Below are 21,241 nucleotides of genomic sequence, written 5' to 3'. Positions count from 1 at the left end.
AGGGCTTAAGTATTGGTTTGTGACTTCCAGTTATGGCGGGAAACTGAGAAGATGCAGAGTCAAGAGCTCTCACAGCCCTCTCTGCTGAAATAGGCCATTCGAGATATCCCCAATAATATTGGGTACTGAGCATAAATTTGCATGACAGCAAAAGCTCCAAGCAGGTCAGAAAAAACATTTTTTTTTTTGAGCAGCGGAGCTCTGTGCTATGAGTTCTAAAACAAAATGTGTCATACAAGACAGAGTGAAAACCAGCATGGCCAGCATGACGGCTGGAGCCCCGAATGGAGGTGATGCAAATTATATAGTTCTGTTCAAGGAAATGATTGCCCAGATCTAAAAAAAATGTGACTACTGCAATAGATGAGCGGCTGATTAAGCTGCAAGTAGCCATAGAAGATATGAAAGAGGGGCTGGAGGGGCACTCTAGAAGGACAGAAGTGGCAGAACTACGTATCTCTGCTCAAGAAGACATGACGTTGCAGCTTGAAAGGCAGATTGGTGCATTGCAGGCCCAAAATATAAAACTGACCAAGGAAACCAACAACACAGAAATAACTTTTGGGAAATAGGTCTCCCTGAGTTAGTTAAAGATGCAGACTTGATTAAAATTATAGAAAACTGTCTCCCAGCACAGCTAGTCCTGAAGGCAAACTGCAATGCAAGTCTGCCTTCAGGACTAGCTGATGGATTATCCACAGAATGGGCCAGCATACTGACGGATAATCGCACCAAAAATACTAAATTGGAGCCATAAAACGAAACTACTCTGAGCCTATCAAAGTATGGAGTAACTGAGCTATGAAGGGCATAAAATTTTGCTGTTCAACAATTACTCAGTCTAGGCGGTGACACAGAGGCACAAAATGGCGTCATTTTGCACAGAGTTATACAAAAGAGGCTTGCCATGTGTGCTGCTGTTCCCTGCAAAAGTGAGAGTGCAGATTCAGGGGAAAACAAAATTTCTCATCACCAAGAAGAAAGCGCAGGATTTTGTGGCAGAACTGGCAGGCCTTGCTACTTAACTCTTCTTGTTGTGGTCGATACCAAAGATGCTGAATGTTTCAATGTGGGGATTAATGCTAATGGAAAGTAGGCACTAATGTACCCACCAAGGCGATCAGTATATCATCATCATAACTGGACTGGTTTACAATATCTAAGAGCTCCAAAGTATGATTTCCCCCAGAGGGAGAACGTGGGCATCAGCTCTCAAATCCCTGTCCTGTATTATGTTACATGTTTGTAGAAATTTAAAAGTTTGAGTTAAACTGAATGTCCTCTAGTTAACCTGTTGGAAGCTATACAGTTTCCTATAATTTGTTCAGTGCAGCGGTATAATTAACATATCTGATAAGTGATTATTTTAGGGAGCTGCAAAGAAGCAATTTTCTGAAGGGAGGGGCTGATCTTGGGTGGGTTGCTATTTGAAAGAAACCATGGTTTATATACTCAGGGTAGGGAGGCTGCTTGGGCACACTTTAGTGAAGTTTTGAAGGGCTGGGTTGATGGTCCCTTGGAGCACATTGGGAGGGTAGTGTGAATGTTATATGTGTATGTACTGTGTATGGTTAGGATCGCTACTGAGAGCAGGGAACTATGAAACGAGGTTAAGAGTCAAAGACGGAAGGATAATGTTCTTAGAAGAAATAGAGAAATGGATATACTGAATACCCAGGCTAGAGGTGTTCAAGTCTTTTCACCTTGTTACAACAATTGCCTCTGCCAAAGAGGTGGGGGCATGGTAAGATGACACGAGGCACGTAAAATAATGCAAGTTAATGTCTTGACATTGAATGTTGATGGGATTCACTCTCCGGTTAAAAGGAGGAAACTGTTGTGTTCATTTAAAAGAATGAAATTTCACATAGTCCTCATACAGGAAACACATCTCACAGAAGATGAGCACAAAACGTTGAGGCAAGATTGGGCGGGACAATGCTATTCATCCTGTTTTTTTCTCAGTGACAAAGAGGAGTGGCAATCTTAATTCATAAACAGCTCCCCTTCAAGTTAGGTAGGCATATTCAAGATGAGGAGGGAAGGTTTGCTGACTTACTGGGCACTCTGCTCAGAAACTGGCCATATGTAATATATACACACCAAACGAGCACACCCACACTTTCTTTTAAGGTGTACGAGCATCTCTGTCGTGTTACCCTGATTACTCAATTATCATGGGGGGGGGGGGGGGGATTTTAATACTAGATGTAAACCAGCAAAGGTAAGGGGACATGATGAAGCTCATAAAGGGGTTCATTTTGTCTGTGAAGAGACAAACACAATAGATGCTTGGTGCACTTTGCTCCCAGGTGAGAGAAAATCCACATTTAACTCTAATCCACACAATACGTACTCCAGATTAGACTATCTCTTATTGGACAGGCACTTGTTTGGTAAAGTGTGGGATGCAGACATAGGTACCATATCAATCTCAGATCATGCTCCAGTGCGCCTGGGAATGGACACTGGGGCCCCTGCATTTACAAAGTATAACTGGAGATAAAACCCAGGATTGAATTTAAATGAAAGCTTCCATAAATATTTACAGGAAGGTTGGAAAGAATATTTGTTACATAATATCCTCCCCCAAACAAACATCACTGGTTATGCTTCGAGAGGCTGGGAAAATAGTAATGTAGGGACAGACAATAGAATAACAGCTAAACAAAATAAAATTAGGATGGCTGACATTCTGAGATTAACCAAATTATTACAAGACCAGCGACTCATGCATAAAACGGATTTGTCAGGGGAAAGCAAACAGCAGGAAATACATGTTAAGACCTCGCTGAATAATCTTCTCCATCAGAAAACTGTGAAACCCTGGCAATTTTTCAATATAAACTCTATAAATACAGGAATAAGGCCAGCAAGATAAGGGCAAATTTAGTAAAAATAATGCAACAGAGATCAGCTACTGTGAACATTAAAGAAATTAGGAGGCTGTTTGCAAATTTCCAAGCTTTTGCGGGGCTCAAAACTACCTTAGATAAGTCAAAAGCTATGCCCTTAGAGCCCAAAATGATGAAGGAATGGCTGGGACACTTTCCGTTCAAATGGACAATGGAAAAAATAAAATACTTAGCGGTTTGGATTTCTAAAGATATAAATAAAATATTTGGCCTCAATATTGGTGAAGCACTTAAAAATATACAAGCACAACTAGCTACTTGGAAGGATCTTCCATTATCTTTATGGGCCGTTGTGCCCTATTAAAAATGATTATCCTCCCAAACTTACTTTATAGGCTTCGTATGTTGCCTTGTTGGATGCAAAGGAAGGATGTAGCTCAGTTAAAATACCTGTTTGAGGTTTTTATTGGAGGGGGAAAAGAGCAAAAATAAGTTTGGGAAAATTATTGCATACCAAAGAAGGCAGGGGGGGCTAAACTTGCCAAATGTGAGGTTTTATTATGCTGCTTGCCAGCTGAGATTTATTGACGAATGGCTGTCAGGAATATATAAATACTGGGGTAGATTTTTAAAGTTAAGCGCGGGCATAGATTTGTTCGCGCAACCCGGCGTGAACAAATCTGCGCCCGATTTTATAACATGCGTGTTATAAAATCCAGGGTCGGCGCGCGCAGGGGGGGGTGCACAATTTTGCAACCTGCGTGTGCCGAGCCGCGCAGCCTGCCTCCATCCCCTCCAAGGCCGCTCCGAAATCGGAGCGGCCTCGGAGGGAACTTTTTTTCCTGCCCCCCCCCCCCACCTTCGCCTCCCTTCCCCTACCTAACCCACCCCCCAGCCCTAACTATATCCCCTCCCCCACCTTTGGGGCAGATTTTAAAAGCCTGGTGCGCCTATGTTGCATAGGCCGCTGGCGCGCGCAAAGCCCCAGGACCCGCGTAAGTCCCGGGGCTTTGCTTGGGGGGGTGTCGGGGGCGGTGCGGCATTCAGGGGCGTTCCGGGGGCATGGCCGAGGCCTCCAAACCAGCCCCCGGGCCAGGGAATGGCGCGCCGGCAGCCTGCCAGCGTACACAAGTTACACCTGCCTCAGGCCAAGGCAGGCATAACTTTCTGCACAAAGGGGTAGATTTTTAAAGTTATGCGCGGGCGTAGATTTGTTCGCGCAACCTGGCGTGAACAAATCTATGCCCAATTTTATAACATGTGCGTGCTGCCGCACGCATGTTATAAAATCCAGGGTCGGCGTGTGCAGGGGGTTGCACAATTGTGCAACCTGCACGTGCTGAGCCAAGCAGCCTGCCTCCGTTCCCTCCGAGGCCGCTCCGAAATCGGTACATGGTACATGTTAAAAAAATAAAAATAAAAACAAAATATTTTAAAAAATGAAATGAAAAACCACAAATCCCCTCTAACAAAAATATTTTTCTATGCATACCCCTAGTAACGATTCCTTTAGAAGCACTCTTTTAGGAGGTAATTTTCAAAAGGATTTACGCACGTTAAACTAGATTTTATGCATGTAAATGGGCCTTTGAAAATTGCTACTTTTACGCCCAGAACTCCTTTGAGTTTTCAATTCATTTTCAAAAGGTTTTATACACATAAATGGGCTTTTGAAAAATGTTATGACATAAGCTACTTTTACGAGCGTAAATCCTTTTGAAAATTATCCTTGCAATCAAAGTAGGCATTCCAGGGGGCAGAATATGCATACTTGTGATTTTCCACTGTATATATGTAAATCTACACAAAGAAAATTACACCTGTAATCTCAGAAGCAGGTGCAACTTTGTGCATGCATGTCCATGTGTGTACCCCACGAACACACAGATTTTCAAAGCGGACCTAGGTGAATGAGTCTGCTTTGAAAATTCTGGCTAAAGTATGAAGATAAAAAATACCTGCAGATGTTAGTTTTACGCAGACTGTTACTCTCATTTTTTGAGTTAGAGATTTACTTCTTCACAGCTCTCATATCTAAGCGTAGACAAGTAGCCCTTACAACTCTTGGAAATGTTATATAGCTGGGTGTACCCTAAGAATCCATTAACCCAAATATAAAGTGCAGCATGGCCTTTGATGATACCACAATGTAAAAAGTCATTTCTCTCCCTTCCTGGGTGTGGACCTCATCAGCTTACTCTTGGCCATACTCATTACAGGAACCTGGAATGCCCTTCCAGAGTGTTTACATATAGTAAACATCTAGCCAGGTTCTTATGGCCTGGATTGGCCACTGTTGGAAACAGGATGCTGGGCTTGAGGGACCCTTGGTCTGACCCAGTATGGCATGTTCTTAGTAGCTGATCAGGCAATTCAAACACCCTGGAAATGCTTAGTGTACAAAAAGAGAAGAAATAAAACTGCACTGTTTCTATGTACTCACCTGAACGGGATGGATCCGAGTTTTTGTGCTTCCAATTCCTTCCACGGTGGTGACAGCAGCACCGTATAGTGAGCAGATTGGAAGAAGGCAGGCATTGGCAGTGTAATGACTTTGCATTGTAAAGGAGAATCAGTGGCATTAAGAAATTTGAATCCTTTCCTAATATGATCAACAATATTATATAACATTTTAATCTACAGACTCTCAAAAGACAGCGTTACACAAAGATACCGTAATTTAAATTTCTTACTATACTTCTCTATTTTTCAAGCTGAACTCAAACAAAGCAGCTAACAATCAGATACATAAATATTAGAACAAGATCTCTGCAAGTTTCACAGTTCTTACAATATAACATACAAATAAAACAATAATATAACATTCCCATGCCCAACTGACACACTTCTTCCTGTGCCTAAGCATTATCTTTATTCTACATCTCATGCCTCACTACTACTACTTACTACCTCCGCTTCGACTTCCAGTTCAATAGGATTGACCATTCCAACGTTTGACCAAAAAGCCATGTTTTAAAATGTTGACAAAAAGGACATATAATCCTCCAAAACCCTTAATTCCAATGGCCAAGAATTCCAACCTCCATTACATAAGTAAAAGAATGTTGTCCTGTCTGAACTCCTAATTCCTTGGGACTTGAGGATTTTAAGTCTTTTGCCTGACTGAAGAGAAGATTTCTAGTGGGTAGATACACATTTTATTTGTAAGCTGCCAAGAACCAATGGATTGCTGCAGCATATAAATACTTTAAATAAAAATAAATAAATAAAACAATCTACCTGTTTGGCTACATAAGCTGGTCCAAATCACTTATCTTTTAAAATATTCCGTGCAAACACCATCACCTCCTCTCGTGACTCCAAGTCCCTGTGTACTTATTGATATTAATTCAATCTCTTTGTTTTTGTAGCAATTTTTGTTTTTGTAACAATTAGAAAAGCTTCAACCTCCCAACATTGCAATGTTTTGGCAGCCTATATCGCCTGCTTCAGGGGATTCTTCCTAGCAATTAAAAAAAAACACACTTAATAACATTCTTCCCTTCAAAGCGTTACAATATATTCTGCAATACTCAATAACGACTTAGCAAAACAGAACTCACTCATTTCATCGGCTGCTCCCGGCTCCTCCCTGCAGCACAAAAACAAAACGGCGTCTCCTCGCTCCGGGCTTCTCTTCCGGATGTTCTGTTTTTAAACAACCCGCCTGCCTCGAATTTTCAACAATCAAGTCACTCCCTTAACCTTTAAACCAATCAGAACCCTTGCTACATGTGGACTGACCAGTCAACTTCTTTATTCAGACCAGTTGGAAATGTAGTTTGTAGTTTAAAAATCCATTTCTGTTTTCTCTGCATTAACTTTAAATTTAAATTGCCTCCTCGTTCGCCCTCCCGTAGAGCTTCCAACATTGTGCATTTCATATTACTAAATACATGGCCTTTCTCCAAACAATGTTGCACCATTGGGGCTTCTTGCCTCATACATTTCAGAGCACTCTCGTGCTCTATGAGCCAGGTCTTTAAACTCCTCACAGTTTTCCCAATGTACAATAATTCGCATGGACACCAGATTGCATATACTACTGCTTGAGTCATGCAAGTTGTTCTTACTTTAGACCTGTAAAACTGTAATTTCGGTATTAGAATGTTTATATTAGAATGTGCATTCACACACATAGTGCAAGCATTACACGGAAAGTGACCTACTTCCTCAATGGTCTCCTGCTTTGGATTTTTGAACATAGAATGAACCACTAAATCCTTAATATTGCTTCCTCTTTTAAATGCCATCCATGGTCGCTCTTCAAAAACCTGATGCACTTGCAGGATATGCCAATGTCTTTTAATACTAGTCACCACCTTCCCTATTCCCACTGAATATGGTAAGATGCAGGTTAGTTTATTCTTTTTCACTTTTTGCTGGGGAGTTAACAACAGTTCCCTATTATTCCATCGGGCTCTTTTCATCGCTCGCCGGACCACCTTTTCTGGATATCCTCTATTCAAAAACTTTTCACTCATATCTTTGGAACATTTCTTGAATTCATCTGTAGTAGAGCACAATCTCCTTAACCTTAAAACTGCCCAAAAGGTATGCTATGAATTAACTGTTGAGGATGATGGCTCGAGAGGCCGATGAAATGAGTGAGTTCTGTTTTGCTAAGTCATCATTGAGTATTGCAGAATATTTTGTAACGCTTTGAAGGGAAGAGTGTTATTAAGTGTGTTTTGTTTTTAATTGCTAGGAAGAATCCCCTGAAGCAGGCGATATAGGCTGCCGAAACATTGCAATGTTGGGAGGTTGAAGCTTTTCTAATTGTTACAAAAACAAAAATTGCTACAAAAACAAAGAGATTGAATTAATATCAATAAGTACACGGGGACTTGGAGTCACAAGAGGAGGTAATGTGTTTGCACGGAATATTTTAAAAGATAAGTGATTTAAGTAAAGTAAAGTAATATACAATTTTAAAATAATAATAAAAATATTTTGCCAATGGGAACTAGTAAAACAAAGTGCTGTTCTACCATGAATTTGGTTGCAGCCCTGTAAGGGCAAGAGCCAAAAGCATTGAATACAGTACATTCTGATATTAAAGTAAAGTGATAAGTTTGATATTCCTCATTTGTTTGATTATTGAGTATAAACATACTTGGTGAGGAAATAGCAGCCTGAATAGCAGGATTATTGGTCTTCTATTAAGTAATAGGATAAAACCAGGACTGAATTAGTCTGTTCCTATTGACATGGAGTTAGGTGGCAGTCAATGTTCCCTCTAAGCTGTCCGCAAGTTCATGAACCTTGTGCACAGAGCAAAAAATGGCATGCACAAGATATCCCAATATTTGCATTATACTGCCTCGTAGTGCACAAATTTGTACTTGGCTTATAAAACATTGAACAAAAATTTGAGGGAACACTGGTGGCAACCCTAATATCAGCTCACAGGTCTTGACTGAATTTAGCTGAAGATCTTGATGCAGCTGTAAGACTGGAGAAAAAGGAAATCATTGGCAGGCCCAGATGGTGACAGCATTGGCAACAATTTGGCATCTATGAAAGTATGGTGCCAAAGGCAATTGCTTCTGTTGTCTATGTCTAAATCCAGGCCTAGCCCAGGCAAGATAAAATCAATGCCTGGACTACCTATGTTAAATACAATTTAGACAGGAAATGCCAAATTTGTCAAAGGGATTACAAGAAGGAAAAAAAAAAAGAGACTCTCAAGATGTTGTATAGTTTTGCCTCCATTGTCAAAGATGCATCAAGTAGCTCTCCTAACCTCCAGACAGATTCTTTAGCAGCTAGAAGAACAATGCCCAACCAGAATGGATGGGCTGGAGGAGCGCAGTCTGGGAGGCCCACGGTAATGTGGGCGCCAGGCTGTCTCCTCCGACCGGTGTGCACGACCAGGCGTGGTGGGGGTGTTCGAGGCAAGATCGTTGGCCTTTCCTCTGGCCCTCCCCACCCCCTCCCTCTTTGGGGCTCCGGCGATTCAATTTCATTGGTGCCCGGGGCCGACCCTTTAAGATCCTCCGGTCGGGTTGGCTGGCCCCGGTGCACCAGGGGAAGTTTGAACGTCATCAGGGGAGGGAAATAAAAGGGGGTGGCACCACCTTCCCTGCCTCTTTCTTCGGTGCAGCTGGCGATCCGGGTCATCCCCCTGCTGAACGGGTCCTCCCTCGTTTCTGCATGTGTGTGCTCCCTGCCTTTCTGATAAAGCTGGTTGATCTTAAAAAAAAAAAAAAAAATTTAAGAGAGTTTCTCCTTTGACTGCCGTGTTAGCATACCTGTTCATGGAAAAAGAGGGCAGGCTTCCAGCTTCCAGTCCTCCCGTGCTCCTCCCCCTGCTCAAATTTTTGCTGGTGTGCCCAGCTCCTCCGTCGTGAGATCCTCTGCACCAATGATTCCTGGGAGCTCTGGGAACAATCGTGATCCTGGCTCTATTTTGCCTATGGACTCTCTGGTCAACAGGAGGGTCCGAGTTTCTTTGCCTCCTGCCTCCCTCCCTCCTCCTTTCATTCTGTTTCCAGTTACCTCCCCCCCCGAGCCTGCATATGATGGCAGCTTACTCCTTTCATCTAATCCTCATTTTTTGTATTCTTCAATGCCACCTTGTGAGGGGGGAAGGGAGTACAACGTGCATAGCGGGTTAATGTCAGGGGTGTGGGTGCTTTCTGGTTGGTCCTTCCAGGCAGCGGACTCATTACCTGTGTCTCAAGCATGTATTAACTCTATTGTTTCCCCTCTTCCTTCTGATGTTTTTCCTCAAACTGCTAATTTGTCACAGGTGTATTCTACTGATGCCAGTGTGAGGTCTGTTGCAATGTTTAATCCTGGGTACCTGAGGCCGGGTTGGATTCATTCAGAAGTTCCGAGTGTTCCAGTTGTAGCTGCTGGCAATGTTCTGTTGGCCACCATGGCTATAATTCCAGTTTCGGCGGTGGCATCATGGAGTGCTGCACAAGGGGCACAGGCAGCGATTTTACCTGGTCTTGATGTTTTGGGGCAGGCTCAAGTTTTGGGTGGTACAAGTGGGCTGGCGGGGAGGCCTTCGGTGGGTTTTTTGCAGCCTGGCGTGTGGAGGGGAGTAGGAGTGGACACCAGTGACAGACCTGGCCCTTCCAGTCTTGAGAGTTGGAGGAATCAGCAAGCTTCTGCTAGCCTCGTCGCCAGATCCACCTATCCAGGCCATGGTGCAGGGACCGGGATTGAGAATACTTCCATAGTGGTCCCGGCTCTTCACCCTGACCCTCCGGTTTCACAGTCTGTGGCTGCCCCTGGTGAGTTGGTGAATAGATCTAATCCTATGTCTCATGCCATGGAGGTTGAGGGCCTCTGTTAATACTCATCTTATTGATTTGTCTCTGTTCGCTAACGAGTTAATATCTCCCAGAGTATCAGTAGGTGTGGTTGGGCAGAGCAATAGTTTGGAGATTCCTTGTACAAACCCCCCTGGGGTGAGTGCAACAGATTCTTCGGAGGTGGCAGTGCCTGGTGCGGAAAAGGATGGAGGTATTTTGGAGTCAGTTTCAGTGACTAAGGACAGTGGTAGTAAAGAGGGCAGTAAACCAGTTCCTCATCCGGATCTTCCTCCTCCTTTTTGTCCGGTGACTCAGTGAGTGCAGGTGGTCAGTTTTCCCAACAGGGGGACAAAGGTGCGTCAGCATTAGCGGCTCTTATGGAACTGTGGGAGGATGTTTCCCACTCTCGGAGGAAGCAAATCAGGAAAAGGAAGTATATTGACATATTTAGTCTGTTAGAAGGTAGGCGGGGTAAGCGTTCAAAAGGTAAGAGTAAAAAATCTGATTCTATGGGTGGGGAGCGGAAAATTCCAAAACATATTCTCAATTGGGTAAGGGCGTTTCTCAGAATGGCCAATGTCATAGGGATTATGATGCTTCCCAATACGGTCCGTTGTTGACTTATGCTGACACTATCATTGGTGCTCATCGTGATTATGAAGGTTGGGCGTGGCTTAATTATGATGAGCGCTTTCAGGATAGAATGGCAGGCAATAAGGCTATGGGTTGGGGCATTCAGGATGTGAGCCTCTGGCTTAAACAGATGATGAATAAGGCTCTTCCTGCCGGGTCTTCGGCTTCCAGTCTTCCTGGGGACCCCTTCCCAGGTAGCCGTGGGCAAGGTGCCGGTGTTGGGTAAGGTAAGTCTGCTCCCGGACTCGAAGTATGTTGGCGTTTCAACCGATCGGGTTGTCTCTTCTCAGACTGCAAATTTAAACACATTTGTTCCACGTGTGCTGCTGGACACCCTGCTACAATATGTCCCAGCAAGCCAGGTACGGGTGGACCCTCTGCTCCCAAGTAACCTTTCACTTGACAGAGCACCTACTCTTATTTCAGTGTTAAGTATGGTCTTTTGGTTAAAGTTGTACCCTGAGCTTCAGGCGGCAGTTATGTTACATGACGGCTTTACATATGGTTTTCGTATCCCATGTGTTAATATTGTGGAGGGATTAAGTTCTAATTCCTCCTCGGTTGGACGGTTGGAGTCTGTTTGCCAGAAGCTGGTGGACGAGTTGGAGCTGGGAAGGATTGCTGGGCCTTTTAGGGAACCACCTTTGGCAAACTTTACTATTTCTCCATTGGCAGTGGTCCCTAAGAAGGAAGCTGGAAAGTATTGCTTAATCCACAACTTGTCTTTTCCAGTGGGTTCCTTGGTCAATGATTTCATTCCTTGGGAATATTGTTCAGTGCGGTATGCCTCTTTTGATCCGGCAGTGCAATTGTTGAGGCATACCGCACTGAACAATTGAGTCCGCTTTTCGTCTTCTCCCAGTCCTTCCTGATAGTTTTCCGTTGTTGGGCTTTCAGTTCAGAGGTCAATATTTCTTTGACAAATGTATGCCCATGGGTTGTTCAGTATCTTGTGCATATTTTGAGCTTTTTAGTTCCTTCATACATTGGGTGACGGAGTGTTATGCAGGTGTGTGTGGAGTGGTGCATTATCTGGATGATTTCCTGTTTGTCGGTTCTTCAGACTCTAGCTCATGTTCCAGGCTGTTGCACTCCTTCTTTGCAATTGCTCGTAATTTTGAGATTCTGATTGCTGCAGGCAAGACTGAGGGTCCCGCCACTACTTTGGTATTTTTGGGGATAGAATTGGATTCCATGGAGATGGCGTCTCGGTTACCTGTGGTGAAGGTACAGCATTTGTGTTTACTCGTTTCTGAGGCACTGCGGGCTAGGAAATTCACTCTATGACAAATGCAGGCGCTGCTGGGTAGCTTAAATTTCGTTTGTCGGGTGATTCCTATTGGCAGAGTCTTTTTGCAACGCTTATCTGTAGCAATGGCGGGGGTGAAGAAGCATCATTATCGCATTCAGGTTACACGTCGTATTCGAGAGGATCTTAGAGTATGGCATACATTCTTGGAAGGCTTTAATGGCGTATCGGTTTGGCAAGCTGAGTTGCTCTTGAATCACGAATTAGAGTTATTTTCAGATGTGGCGGGGGGCTTCGGTTTCGGGCTTTATTGCAAAGATGCGTGGTGTACAGCCCTGTGGCCGGACTCCTGGGTAGTGGCTGTGGTCACAAAAAACATTACATTTTTAGAGTTATTCCCCATTGTGGTCACTTTGGTAATTTGGGGTGAGCAGCTGCGCAATAAGAAAGTGTTATTTTGGTGTGATAACTTGAGGTTATCAATAATTTTTTGGCTAAATGCGTACTAGTTGCTGACCTGATGCGTGAATTTGTATTACGTTGTTCGCAGTTGAATTCTTTAGTTTCTGCTAAACATGTTCCTGGAGTGGATAATAAAATAGCTGACTCTCTCTCGTTTTAATTGGGAGCAATTTCAGAATCTGGCCCCGAATGTGGATGAGGAGGGCGTGGTCATCCCAGATTTCCTCTGGAGTTTCGGAGACCCGAAGTGTGGCAGCTCTTGAAGTCATCTGTGGCTCCTTCAACTTGGAAAGCTTATTTGAGTTGGGTGGTGCAACTCTTGACTGAGCATTGTTGATCTTGGGGACCAGTTTCGGATGACCGTCTTACTAGTTACATTGCGTACTCCAAGGAGGCAGGCTTATCCAAATCCTCAGTGGTCTCTCACATTGCGGGGTTGGCCTTCTTTTTTAAAGCTCATGGTTGGGGTAACCCGGACAGTTTTCTTGTCAAGCATATGCTGACAGGATGGTCGCGGCGCTTGCCGCATAGTACTGAGGATAGGTTACCAATGACTTGCTGGTGGATTTGTGGGAATGTCTGCAAAAGGTATGTTTTTCTCCTTTCGAATTGCTTTTATTCAGAGCGACCTTTACATTGGCCTTTTTTGGGGCATTTCGGGTGAGAGTGTTAGTGGATCGCTCAGGAACCTGTTGCAAACATAATGGTCTACGGTTTGGTAATGTCCGCCTAGAAGGCGATAGGCTATGCCTAAAAATTCATCGGGCTAAGACCAACCAGTCTGGGAGGGGAGTGTGGCTGGTCTTGGCCAGTGTGCCGGGTCTGGTTACCTGTCCGGTGGCCAACGTGCAAGCTTATGTAAGGGTACGACCTGAATGAGGTACGCCGTTCTTCATTCATGCCTGCGGATCCTCGATGGTTTTGCAAAAGTCATTAGTGTCACTTGGCTTGGGGGGGGGGGGGCGTTTTGGGACCCATTCTTTTCGGATTGGGGCGGCGACTTCTGCGGCCGAATAACGCCACTGGACAATCCTGCCCCACAGGGGCAGGATTGTCCAGTGGCGTTATTCGCCGCATAGGCCGCTGGAAGTCAGGAGCGTTTACCATGTATGTGAGACCTGGCGAATGTTAGCTGTTCATTTGGTTGGATGCTTGCTGCTTTAATCTCTTTGTCTTTCCAGATTCAAGGACGTATGAATGATGGGTGTGGCTTATCGGTCACTCTTACATCGTTTGGGTGCAGCAATGGGCCGAAAAGAGACCATATGGCTCGCACCTGAGTCTGGATCGACAAGGGGTCTGGGTGCGATGGCTCGGTCTCCGTGGCATGAGGTGGAATCAACTACTCCCACTGATACGGTCTTTGTTGTCCAAGTGGCAGCCTCCTGAAGCTCTGGTCATACATCTGGGAGCCAACAACTTGAGCGATTGGTCTTCCAGGGATCTGCTGGACAGTGAAAAAGGATTTGGCTGTGCTGTTGCAGTGGCTGCCAGATACTACCATTTTGTGGTCTGACATCATTCCAAGGCCTAGCTGTTTGGATAACAGAAGGTGGGGTCAGAGTAGAATTAAATTAAACAAACAAGTTGGGTCGTGGTTGGAACTGTTTGGGGAGTGTCAGATTGCTCACAATTCCAGGCCTTTACGGCAGGGATGGTGTTCAACTTTCAGATGTGGGTAAGGATTTGTTCCTGAACTTGATACAGGAGGCCTTGGAGGGTGCTTTGCAGCTTGGCTAGGCCGCAGCTTGATAGTGGGGGGTGAGCGTGCCATGTGGAGGCATCCTCACGGCCCTCTCCCTGTGGTGGAGTACCAGAGCCTTGACTAATATGGGGGTGGAGTTTAGAGCAAGGAACCGCTAGGTGGCGGGTCTCCTTGTCGCTGGCTTATGTCATGTGACTGAGGTCACATGACATAAGCCAGGGACCCCTTGCTGGGGGCTGTGGTGGGGGTCCCGATTAGCGGCGGGAGGCTACTGGATATTGCAGGTCTGGTGGTCTGCGGAGGACTCATTGTGCTGGGGCATGGCAGGGGTAATAATTGTTCTTGATAAATTGGCTCTGGTGTTTGTTTGTTGTTGAATGTTATGAATAAAGCTGCAGCCTTGTTTAAGTTCCAATCTGCTTGAAGAGTGTTATTATTGATAATACGAGCCTGTGAGGAGCCGGGGGAGGAGACATTGGTCCTGGCTGCACATATTATGGAAGGGCCGGAGGAGCGCAGTCTGGGAGGCCCGCGGTAATGTGGGTGCCAGGCTGTCTCCTCCAACTGGCATGCGCGATCGGGCGTGGTAGGAGGGGGTTCGAGGCAGGACCATTGGCCTTTCCTCTGGCCCCCCCCGCTTCGGGGCTCCGGTGATTCAATTTCATTGGTGCCTGGGGCTGACCCTTTAAGATCCTCCGGTCAGGATGGCTGGCCCCGGTGCACCAGGGGAAGTTTCAACATCATCGGGGGAGGGAAATAAAAGGGGGCACCGCCGCCTTCCCTGCCTCTTTCTTCGGTGCAGCTGGCGATCCCCACCCTCCCTCCCTAAATTTAGGTTGTGAGGTAATTATTTTTGTCGCAGCTCAGGGGGGTTTCGGTGGAGTACCAGAGCCTTGACTAATATGGGGGTGGGGTTTAGAGCAAGGAAACGCTAGGTGGCGGGTTTCCTTGTCTCTGGCTTATGTCATGTGACTGAGGTCAGGCACATGGTAGGGACCCCTTGTTGGGGGCTGTGGGGGAGGCCGCTGGATATTGCAGGTCTGGTGGTCTGCGGAGGACTCATTGTGCTGGGGCGTGGCAGGGGTAATAATTGTTCTTGATAAATTGGCTCTGGTGTTTATTGTCGAATGTTATGAATAAAGCTGCAGCCTTGTTTAAATTCCAATCTGCTTGAAGAGTGTTATTGATAATATGAGCCTGTGAGGAGCCGGGGGGAGGGGACATTGGTCCTGGCTGCACATATTATAAAGATTGTAAAACTCCCTCCAATGGTTTTCCCCACCTACCAAACTTCAGGTTTGTTTAGGTTTAAATAGAATTTATTGTCTGTCTGCCAGCCACTTACATATATCCTCCTACCTCTGGTCTTCTGTGGTGACAAGAGCTAGACAGGTCTATGGGGAAGATTGTAGGGGTGTGCACGGGAAAAACTGTATTTGAGTCATTTTGTGTCATTCTCTTTTTTTGCTACATTTTTTTTAAATCATTTTATTACTTACATCAGTGGTTCTCAACCTTTTTTTCAGCCGGGACACACCTGACAGATGGTTCTCACATGTGTGACACATTGAACATATGACCATCACGGGTCTATATGTAAACATACACTCTGCATCCACGAGAACCCCTTGACCCTTAACAATGGATGCAGAGCAGACCTAGGGCATTACCCATAGAACTCACCTTGCAAAAAAATATATTCTGGTTCTGATGACATCTCAGTAAAAGCAAAACAAACTCCTTTTACTACCAGGCACAATAGCCCTCCTTATGAAAAGTTAATAATTTACCACTAATGCATATCCTATTGAGAAAACACAACAAATAAGATTGATACAATTGCCTACATGCTAGTAAAATACCTCACCTCGGGCACACACACAGAACCTACCCTCATCAAGTACAGAAAGACCACACATTATAAAAATGGAGACAAACTGGAATGGAAAACCAAAAAAAAGCCACTCTGCATGCAGTGCAAACCTGGAGAAATGGAAAGAGAAATATAGCACCTAACACAGTCCCAGGATCTGCAATAATGCAAAGAAATTAATCTGCACAAAGTTACACCTGCATTATGGAACATATAACAACCCTATCTATGAAAAGGCAACACTACAAATATTAAATCAGGTCCTAAACACTAATACACCTCCTATTAGGCTTCCAATTGGCCTGTGGGGGCAGGAAGAACGGAGGAGGCTTCCAATTGGCCCACAGGGGCAGGAAAAAGGTAAAGGGAAGTACAACTGGGGCAGTGGGACTCCAGGAGCTACAACACACCAGCTGGTGCTTGGCGACACATTGGTGTATTGCGACACACTGGTTGAGAAGCGCTGACTTACACACTTAACATTGATTTTATCCGCATAACTACAATTTTATATACATTCAAAATGCACATGCAGAAAGTAACAAAATGAAACAAAGAATGTACTTCCTTACAAGGCAAATATGATGGGAGAGGAAAAACTGGGAATACTGCAAATACTTCTTGTTAAGTTTTCTAAGGGCATAGGTTTATGACTCTTATTAGGACGAGACTATGATGCGACTAGCCTTTCATTCTCCATCTTCAAACATAAATATTCTTTAACATGTACGGAATTTGATGATAGATACAGAAACTATTGGATTTGAGAATAAACTACATTGTTTATAGCAATTGCCACGAGCCATCAATGTATTCCACAAATCTTCAATCAGTGCACCATAGACCTGGGCAAAATAACTTGACTACAGAGTTAAGTTTCAATGTAAATTTAATCATTTACTTCTAAAACATTAAGAAGTCCATATTCAGCTGTTTTGCAACTTGGCTAGTTAGCTGGACAAAACTATTTAGCTAACTTAACCTGTATATTTAGTGGCGCAGGCACACTGCTGAAAATACCCAGCTATCCTAAAGTTAGATGGAAAAGTTTATCTTTATCTCGCTAATTTTAAGAAAGGTCTGCAGAATGACCAGAGTTAGCCAGACAAGTTATTTGACTAATTCAGCTCCTTCCCAGAATACCCTTGTCCCACCTGCCACTTAGCCAGATAAACACTTATCCAGATAAGTAGTTTTCAGCTAAGTGGCGGCTGCTGATCCCGAGCCGATATTCAACCGCCACCACTTAGCCGGATAACTCATAATGTATCCAGTTAAATGCTGCTGAGTATGTGCCTCATAGAGGATAACTGGAGAAAAACTCCACAAGGCCCTATATGGGCATATGGACATCTACTCTAGTATTTTATAACCTCTGCATATCTGGTCCACACAGATTATAAAATATACGTATGTCCACCCAACAACAAATATGTTTGAGCATGTATAAATATCAGCAATGCACTGAAAGTGTTTACTTTCTCTACTTATTTTTATAAACATAGGCTTGTATATTTTACGCGGGGAAAAAATGATAACTTACTCGTGTAAACCCTGAAATATACGTGGAAGTAGGTACTTGAAATCGCTAGTTTGCCAATACATCCACCAGTTCACCCAGTCCTTCTCCAGTTCTGCTAGCACTTCAGTCTGCGCTCTCACTAGTTTACCCAGACCTCTCACCCAAAAGCAGCAGACAGACGAGTTTGTTTGGTTTTATAGTTTTTATGGATGTTTTTATTGTAAACCTCTCTGATAGCTTTGTTTATGGTGCGGTATATACATTTTAAAATAAATAAATAACCAGCAGGTGTAAAATTGCACAAATAATGTATTCGTGTAAATCTCTTCTAAAATAGCAGCTTACATGCTCTTGGTGCCAACTCAGGACTGCCGCTAGACCACCCCCTTTTTGAGCGGACAAAAGTGTGCGCAAAACTGAAAATACATGCGTACGTTTGATGTCTATAAAATAGCATGTACGCGAGTACAAGCTACTTAGCCATGTAGAATTAGCATCCATGCGCCTAACGCCTTTGAAAATTACCTCCATATTGTCAAGTCTATAAAATATTTACAATATTCACACTAGTACTTTTTTTTTTTTTTTTACATTTAGCTCTGGCACTTTCAGATGTAATCACTATTTTTGGACCTGAAGTCAGTAGAAAATTATTTTCTATTGTATGGTAAAGTCAGCTCCTGAAGGAATCAGCCTCAGTTGTACTCCCTACATAATGACTTCTGGAAATGTATAGTCTAATCTAAAGAATTATATAAGGATACAGTATCTTCTTGGAGACAGGTTCCAACGTTGAGACCATAACGGTGCAGGCGCCACATCCTCCTCCTCCGCAGCCATACTTTGTCCCCGTTAGACGGACTGCAGGAGCATCAGTTAAAGAAAACGGTCAAGTCTTTAGTCAAAACATCTGAGTGCTAGGGAAGGGATGTGCATGGAAGCAAAAATGTCATGTTATATCTTTTTTTTGTTTGTTTTGTTTGATGTTTATTTTGTTTCATTTCATTCATGTGAAGCAAAATAAAACACCCAATGGATAAAAAAAAGAAAAATAAGTAAACAAATGGGCCAATTCCCCTCCTTCCCTCCCTGCTGATCCTTTCACCCAGTGACTACAAAATAAAAAAATTAACCCCCAACCCCCCCCCCCCGCCTTCCCTATTCCCCCAAGCTCCCAGACCCCTTTTACTGTATCTGAGGGTCGCAAGCAGCAGAAATGAGGCAGGAGCGCTCCCCACTCGCTCCTGCCCCATCTGATCCTGTTTTCAAAATGGCGCCAGTGGGTTCTGAGGCCACATCTATTCTCTTGCACAACCGTACAACAAAATGGTACAGGCCCTCAGGGCCCTTCTTATCTCTATTGTCAGACTTTACATTGCCTAAGTAAAGAATGGTCCTTTTTATTTTAACAATATATTTCATTGATCTTTGGAGTAATAAGTGAGGAACTCATGCAGGGACACGGCTTTGGAAATGCTTTCCAACAGAGATTTGCAGAAGGGAGTGGAGAGTTCTAAAAGTACTTCCTGTCTTACCCCTCATCTTTGACATTTCACCTGAGAAATTTAAATTTATATTAATTCATTTTAGAAGCAAATTCTTCTATTGGATAAAGGAATCTTGACTGTTTAATGACTAAGCTTTATGATTAAAACATAGAACTTGAGCAGAACAAACATTACTTACTCATACTGTCTCCAGCATGAAATGTGGGTCTATGCTGGAGACAGAGACTACTAGCAAGGGCCCAGGCTGTACCTCCCTTTATTTGATGACAATGTCATGGAGATAAAGGGGTGCCCCCTGTCTCCATCAGCTGAGGGAGGTGCAGTGAAACCCACCTGTCTAGCCTTGGGTATTTTAGATCTATTACTATTAAATTGGCCACATTTTCCTGTGAAGTGTACTGTGGATATGATTAAATATTTAGGGCTGCAGATTCATAGACATCCAAATTATTGCTACTCCCTTAATATTGGACCATTTGTCAGTGAGTTTCAAGGGAAACTGAAGAGTTAGAAATTGCTTCCTGTGTCACTTCATGACTGGATTGCTTTCGTTAAGATGATTTGGGTCCCTAAACTCCTTTGTGTGTTACACCTGCTTCCTTTATTTTTATGCATGAAAGATGTTCGAAAGCTAAATAGACTTTTTAGCAATTTTTTTTGGAGGGGAAAGAGGGCTTGAATGTTATATCAGACCCTGATGACCCCAAGAGAGGAGGGAGATCTTGGAGACCCCCAATCTCAAGCTCTAGAGTCTTCTGTCATGGCTGTGGGTCCTTGGGGACTGGTTATTAGAACATAATGATTATACTACTTACAACTAGAAAAGTCAGTGTGTGCCCCATTTAGTCTGAAATATGTTCTTCATGCTTTTAGGGAAGCTTTATCTAATGGAATTAGATCTTCTTTGTTGGTAAGGTCAGTTATAAGGACATGGTGTGTTTTTAGAAAGTCAATGTCCTTGTCCGCATCAGTGTCTTATTTTTTTTTACCTCTTATTGGTAATCCAAGTTTTGTCCCTGGCTATATGAAGGTACCCCAAATCATGAAAAGGGCTTCTGAATGGAAAGTAGTTGATTTTATTGACAAGATGAATCAAAAAGTACATTCGTTTGCATATTGTTGGGAGCATATGGAGTTTGCTGATACACACTTTTTTTTAACCTACTTTCAGATCCAAGCTTTTGTTGGCTGGATAGTTTCACCATCTTTTAAGGCTTCTGTTAAATTGTTTTCTCTACACAAAAGTTCTCTTTCACAGTTATACTGCTTTCTTTATCAGAGTGCGTACTGTCAGGTCTTTAAAGTGTTAGCAGATGTGTGGCAGAAGGATACACATGGTGTACTAAATGAAGAAGCACTGAGAGAATGCTTTTCCTGGATATACAATACTACAACAAATGTAAGCCTTCGTGAATTGAGAGTATGAATTTTACTTAGGATGGTTTTTGCTCCTTTAAGTGCACATAAGATGGGCTTAATTCAGTCCACAGTATGAGTGAAAAAGCAGAGCTCCTGGGGCCACTTTGAGCCACTGTCAGTGGGAATGTCCATTCATTGGGGGAGGTTTTGGGAGACTTTAAATCATGCTTTAGTTGTCATGACTAAGAAATATACTCCCATGACCAGTTCTTTTAGTCTTTTGGGTCACGGAGTGTTTTTGTAAAGGGGTATAAATTTCTTCTCAGAATGTTTCATGCGTAAATGGTTACAGTCAGAATCTCCCACTTGATAGATGTGGAGATCTCAAATGATAGATGTGATACAGAAGGACTATCGGACAGCAAGAAGTAGGAATAAGAAAGCTAAAAGACTTTTTATTGAGCGCGTGTGTGCCCTGTATTAAGTTCTAAATAGTGACACATTCCGTGTCTTACGTCTTGCTTTAGTTTGTTACTTTGGATACTTTTTCGGAGGTGGCCCTTTTTGCGCTAGGTTATGAGATAGCACATGAATATAAGTGTATATATCTGTTATATGATTGGTGTTATTTGGGGGGGCTGAGAAAGGGGGTAAACTACTTGTGCTGTTCTTGTCTATTCTCCTATTCTGTGATTGATGTTCATTACAATACAGATATCTAAAAAAAAAATCCCTCTTGTCTGGATTGGTCTAGTAGGATTATAAGGAACTAACTGCTATAAAATGGCCTGTGTCTCAGTTGGCATA

General features: G+C 43.5%; 1 protein-coding gene across 5 annotated transcripts in view; it reads right to left on the bottom strand.

Annotated features, from left to right (window-relative positions):
* Positions 1-21,241, bottom strand: part of LOC115093864 (aldehyde oxidase-like) — a 241,379-nt gene that overhangs the window by 200,664 nt on the left and 19,474 nt on the right. For all 5 annotated transcript variants that reach the window (XR_003857428.1, XM_029606215.1, XM_029606213.1 and 2 more), the window contains exons 3-4: positions 18,332-18,428; positions 5,299-5,407 (exon numbers count right to left, since the gene is read on the bottom strand). Coding sequence is in view for 4 of the 5 variants with exons in the window: in XM_029606215.1 (XP_029462075.1) it covers positions 5,299-5,407; positions 18,332-18,428 (206 nt within the window). In the remaining variant the exon portion in view is untranslated. The remainder of the gene's footprint in view (positions 1-5,298; positions 5,408-18,331; positions 18,429-21,241) is intronic.

This window comes from Rhinatrema bivittatum, chromosome 6 (assembly GCF_901001135.1).
Source record: "Rhinatrema bivittatum chromosome 6, aRhiBiv1.1, whole genome shotgun sequence".
Taxonomy (NCBI): domain Eukaryota; kingdom Metazoa; phylum Chordata; class Amphibia; order Gymnophiona; family Rhinatrematidae; genus Rhinatrema; species Rhinatrema bivittatum.
This window is presented reverse-complemented; position numbering and strand designations above follow the sequence as displayed.